Source organism: Theropithecus gelada, chromosome 1 (genome assembly GCF_003255815.1).
Source record: "Theropithecus gelada isolate Dixy chromosome 1, Tgel_1.0, whole genome shotgun sequence".
Lineage (NCBI taxonomy): Eukaryota > Metazoa > Chordata > Mammalia > Primates > Cercopithecidae > Theropithecus > Theropithecus gelada.
Window position 1 is genome coordinate 206784060 of NC_037668.1, and position 2350 is coordinate 206786409.

Consider the following 2350-nt stretch of genomic DNA (forward strand, 5'->3'; position numbering starts at 1 on the left):
ACCCAGGCATCAGAACAAGTTTAAAACTCCCCAGCTGATTCTATTCTGCAGGAATGGCTGAGAACAAGGTTGGAGTCATTAACATGGCATCCCCCTTTGAGGAATGCTTCCAGGTCACAAACCTTCTACAAAAGGGCTGTCCCCGCAGCCTTGGGCAATTTCAGCTCCTAGGTCCGGAGGCAAGGGGCAGAACCTGGGTGATGGCGCTCACTTGAAGCAGCAACAGTTTAATAACTGACGTTCTCACGCACTTATCTCTGCAAATACCCCACAAAAGCCCGGAACCCAGGATGAAACTTAGAGACCGCACAACCCGCTCCGCTTTTAGGAACTGCCGCCGCAGAGGCAGAAACGCCGAGGGTTGAGTACGCAGGCGCGGATCGAGGACGTGGTAGAAGGCGCATGCGTGGTCTTGAGGGCGGTGCTTCCGGTCGAAGTACCGCTTGGGGGCGGGGCTGCGACACGCGGTGGGCGGGTCCTGAATCGCGACCCTAGTCCGGACCTGAGCTGAGTAGCGACCCCAACCCGGACTGGTACCCTGACCGCAACCCCTACCCCCGCCCCCGCATGGCCCGGCACGTGTTCCTAACAGGGCCCCCAGGTAACCCTGCGGGGATCCCCACCTCCGAGAGGCCGAGGGGGTGGGGGCGCGCGGGCTGGGGGCGACCCTGTGCTGTCGGGGACGGACCCCGGCTCCAGGGCTCCGGCCTCTGAAGTTCCCAATTTAAATGGCGGGCTTGGTAGTCTGAAGAGTTTGTACTCCTTCCTGGAAAACGTGATTTAAAAGACGTAGGGCCTAAAGGATTAGAACACACTTGTGAGGGGTCCTAGGCCGGCTTCTTGATGAAGGGCTGAATCCGCAGGGGACAGCGGCAGCGGTAACTCCTTACTTTAGTGTTGACGTTGTGGTCTGCACAAATGGTATTTCAAGAGATCTGCAGCAACCGTGATGTGAAGTGGAGATGTCTGATTTCTATTGGTAGTCACAGGTACTTCCTTACTGTGGGTCTTTGCTACATTCATCGTGCAAAAACATGGTAAATTTTAGTTGGAGGAGAGCAAAGCTGAAGTTGTAACCTTTCTTTCCCATCTGAGTTCATCCCCCCACCCCCATCCCCGTCTCCATCCCCACGAATTCCCACCACAGCTGAGGCGCAGGTGGAGAAGCTTTGGTACCTACAGGAGCCCTTCTTAGACACTCTTGCTTGTTCCTGTCGCTGTCCCCTCCTGACGTCTGTCAGATCCCTCAACCCTGTGGCCTGTGGAGTTCTCATCTGAGAAGTGGGATAGCGTTGAGGTCAGACGAGAGGTGTAGGAGGAGATGCTTTTAAATCAAGGCGCGACCCATTTATCAAGCATTACTAAAAAGGACAGGTAGGATGGTGGTGGTCGCATCAGATAGGCTAAAAACAAGAAAGATGTGCTAAGAGTGGAGAGAGTGATTTCAGCTGCTTTTTAAGGCAAATCTAATTTTGAAGTTTATTGTGGGTTCAGGTATCAAAGGCCGTAACCCTGGATCTAGAATTCTCTTTCACTTTATTTTAATGATTATGTTTAGCCGTAAGTAGCAAAGACTACAGCTAATATTGCAGACTTTGGAATTTTATCAGGCATTGGATGGGGGAGATGGGGAGCAGAGGGTGAGGAGGAGGAGGAGGGTGGTTTGAGAAATGCCTGCTATCTAAAGTCACTCCTAAGTACTGCAAAGAACTGTTTTCTGAAAGTTGGTTTGTCGGTCCTTTATTTGAAACTTGGAATGCAGTTTGATACTCAGCAGGTTGACCCCAAGGCATCTGTGTGTTTTATAATGGAGGTGTCCTGTTACCGTGATTGTATTGGTGGTGGTTCTTGCTTCTCCTTTCTTTATCAAAGTCTTATCTACACGTAGTTGAAAGACTCAGATTCTACAGTGTAGCTCTCTTAAACCTGTCCTCAAATTCACACACCTTTGTCTTTTCTCCTCCTCTTCTTAATGTAGTTACAATGTAACTTATATTAGTCAATGTTTATAGTATTATGGCCATGTAAAGATAATCACAACAGAGCCACATAATAATCTATCGTTGCCGGGCGCGGTGGCTCAAGCCTGTAATCCTAGCACTTTGGGAGGCCGAGACGGGCGGATCACGAGGTCAGGAGATCGAGACCATCCTGGCTAACACGGTGAAACCCCGTCTCTACTAAAAAATACAAAAAAAAAAACTAGCCGGGCGAGGTGGCTGGCGCCTGTAGTCCCAGCTACTCGGGAGGCTGAGGCAGGAGAATAGCATAAACCCGGGAGGCGGAGCTTGCAGTGAGCTGAGATCCGGCCACTGCACTCCAGTCTGGGCGACAGAGCAAGACTCCGTCT

General features: G+C 51.2%; 1 protein-coding gene across 3 annotated transcripts in view; it reads left to right on the plus strand.

The window, feature by feature from the left end:
* The first annotated feature begins 390 nt into the window (after positions 1-390).
* NTPCR (nucleoside-triphosphatase, cancer-related) overlaps positions 391-2350 on the plus strand; it is a 29136-nt gene continuing 27176 nt past the window's right edge. For all 3 annotated transcript variants that reach the window (XM_025405729.1, XM_025405738.1, XM_025405720.1), the window contains exon 1: positions 391-601. In XM_025405729.1, the coding sequence (XP_025261514.1) occupies positions 568-601 (34 nt within the window). In that variant the 5' untranslated portion in view covers positions 391-567. The remainder of the gene's footprint in view (positions 602-2350) is intronic.